Consider the following 2500-nt stretch of genomic DNA (forward strand, 5'->3'; position numbering starts at 1 on the left):
TAATAATAATAAAATCCCGCTACTCGCTGCTCCTAAAAAAGAATCAAAATAGGTGGCCGAAAGAGAGGTCAATTTCAATAATGATAATATTAATAACACCAAGGCCCATCGGATCATAACCCTATAGTGAACACCTTCCTTTATTATTTCTTAACATTCTTTTCACCGACAGTAATTTCTAAAGTAGTGAACAGTTTCGTCACGACCTCTCCGCTAAATATCAATCAAATTCTAACGTGTTGGTGGTGGCGACAGTGAATCTATTTTATTGTTTTTATGCCCTCTGGCGGCGGGAATCTAATCAAGAGAATGTGATGTAGTGTGAGCCTCAGGGAACGCCGGTGTTGTTACGATATTGTGAGTGTTTCGTTCTGTCTGTCTCTCGCTGCAACGGGATAAATATAATGGAGGTGGGCAATGGTTCTCCCTTTCAAGAGTAACCGAGGCCCATATCCTTAACCCGTCCGCTGCGATTGGCATGGATTTCACCTTCACTGGTAGCCTGCTAACATATGCTCCCAGGTCTTTCTGTGCCTCTGTGGTGGGTAGTGGAGTGTTTCCCATGTGGTATTGGTATGCTGGATTTCCCCTACCAAGATGTATGACCTCACATTTTTCTGGAGCAGCCACTTTTCGTTCCACTCCTGCAGCTTGGTGATGTCTTCTTGTAGGAAATCCGCATCCAATAGGTTAAACGTTTGATAAGGCTTTCGTAGAGGTTGTTGTTTCTGTCTCTCGCTGGAACGAGCTAAATATAACGGAAGTAGGCAACGGTTCTCCCTTTCAAGAGTAACCGAGGCCCATATCCTTGAATATTTCGGAGCTCACACACCCACGTTAAATAAGGCTTTCGTATAGAGGAGGTTGTGTTTGTATTTTCATGAGTAGTTTTATGAGCCTAGTGTTAGTTTGACAACGCTAATGGCTCTCCCTTTCAAGAGTAACCAAGGTCCATATTCCTAAACATTTCGGAGCTCGCACACCCACGTTTGATAAGGCTTTCGTAGAGGTTGTCATTTCTGTCTCTCGCTGTAACGGGCTAACTGTAAGGGAGACAGGCAATGTACAGAGTAAGTGAGACCCATATTCTTAAATATTTCTGGGCTTATACACCCGCATATAAGAAGGCTTTCGTAGCGGTTGTGTTAGTATTTTAAAGGGTAGTTTTATGAGCATAGTTAACCAGCATCTTCATTCTGTTATCCCAGCCGCTGCTAAATTCTGGAGCAGCCTTTCTTCATCCGTATTTCCTCCTGCCTACGACTTTAACTCTTTCAAGAGGAAAGTATCAATATCAAGACATTTCTCCACCCGGAATTGACCTCTTTTGACCTCTCGTTCTGTTTTTCTTTTGCCGGAGCAGCGTTTGGCGGTCTTTTGTTGCTGTTTTGTATTTTGCCCTTGAGCTGCCTCCCTTGCTGTGAAGAGAAAGGATCCTACCACAAAGCTTTCTTAGTAGGGAAACTAACATGCAGTCACCTATTGGTTACTCACCGTGTAGGAAGGGGTGGTGGGGGGGTCCGGGGTGGGGCGGTCCGAGGTGGGGGCTCATGGCGGTCTGTCCGGGCTCCAGGTCCAGGGGGGGGCCGGGGGTCCTGTAGCCCTCAGACATGTCCAGCATCATGTCGTCATCTGGGGGGGGGAGGGGGGAGGGGGGCATGAGCAGTGGTGATGGTGGTGGTGATGATGGTGGTGATGATGATGATAGTGATTATGAAGGTGGTGATGGTGGTGGTGATGGTGATGGTGTTGATGTTACTGTTTTTTTTATCACTATTTATATTATTATTATTATTATTAGTTTTGCAGTAGTGGTTGTAGTAGTAGTAGTAGTAATAGTAGTAGTAGTAGTAGTATATAGCAGGAGAATTAATATAACATGCATACTATCATTATTATTATTATTATTATTATTATTATTATTATTATTATTATCATTATTATTATTATGTAAACTGACCACTAGGGAGGGAGGTAGGAAGGAAGAGAGGGAGAGAGGGAGGGAGAGTTAAATGGACAGAGGGAGGGAGGGAAGGGAGAGACAAAGGGAGAGAGGGAGGGAGGGAGAGTGTCAGAGGTGATGTATGGGGAGAGAAACACGGAGAGACAGGAGGGAGAGAGAGGGAAGGGGAGGAGGAGGAGAGGGAGGAAGGAAGGAAGGAAGAAAAGAATAGACAGGAAGAAGGGAAGGGAGGGAGGAAGGAAGGGAAACAAGAAAGGAAGGAAGGAAGGAAGGGAGAGAAGAAGGAAGGAAGGAAGAATGAGAGTTTGTTGTGAGATCCTCCTCCTCCTCCTCCTCCTCCTCCTCCTCCTCCTCCTCCTCCTCCTCCTCCTCCTCCTCCCCCCAGCGTTCCATAATGTGATCACCAGCAATTTGCGGTGTGTGTGTGTGTGTGTGTGTGTGTGTGTGTGTGTGTGTGTGTCCCTTTTAGCAGACACACACTAAATCACAGACTTAAAGAGCGTAAAATTGGAGAGAGAGAGAGAGAGAGAGAGAGAG

General features: G+C 45.5%; 1 protein-coding gene across 10 annotated transcripts in view; it reads right to left on the reverse strand.

Moving 5' to 3' along the window:
• LOC127001377 (LIM/homeobox protein Lhx3-like) overlaps positions 1-2500 on the reverse strand; it is an 89270-nt gene that overhangs the window by 4728 nt on the left and 82042 nt on the right. For all 10 annotated transcript variants that reach the window (XR_007755220.1, XR_007755221.1, XM_050865932.1 and 7 more), the window contains exon 6: positions 1495-1632. Coding sequence is in view for 8 of the 10 variants with exons in the window: in XM_050865932.1 (XP_050721889.1) it covers positions 1495-1632 (138 nt within the window). In the remaining 2 variants the exon portion in view is untranslated. The remainder of the gene's footprint in view (positions 1-1494; positions 1633-2500) is intronic.

This window comes from Eriocheir sinensis, chromosome 20 (genome assembly GCF_024679095.1).
Source record: "Eriocheir sinensis breed Jianghai 21 chromosome 20, ASM2467909v1, whole genome shotgun sequence".
Classification (NCBI taxonomy): Eukaryota; Metazoa; Arthropoda; class Malacostraca; order Decapoda; family Varunidae; genus Eriocheir; species Eriocheir sinensis.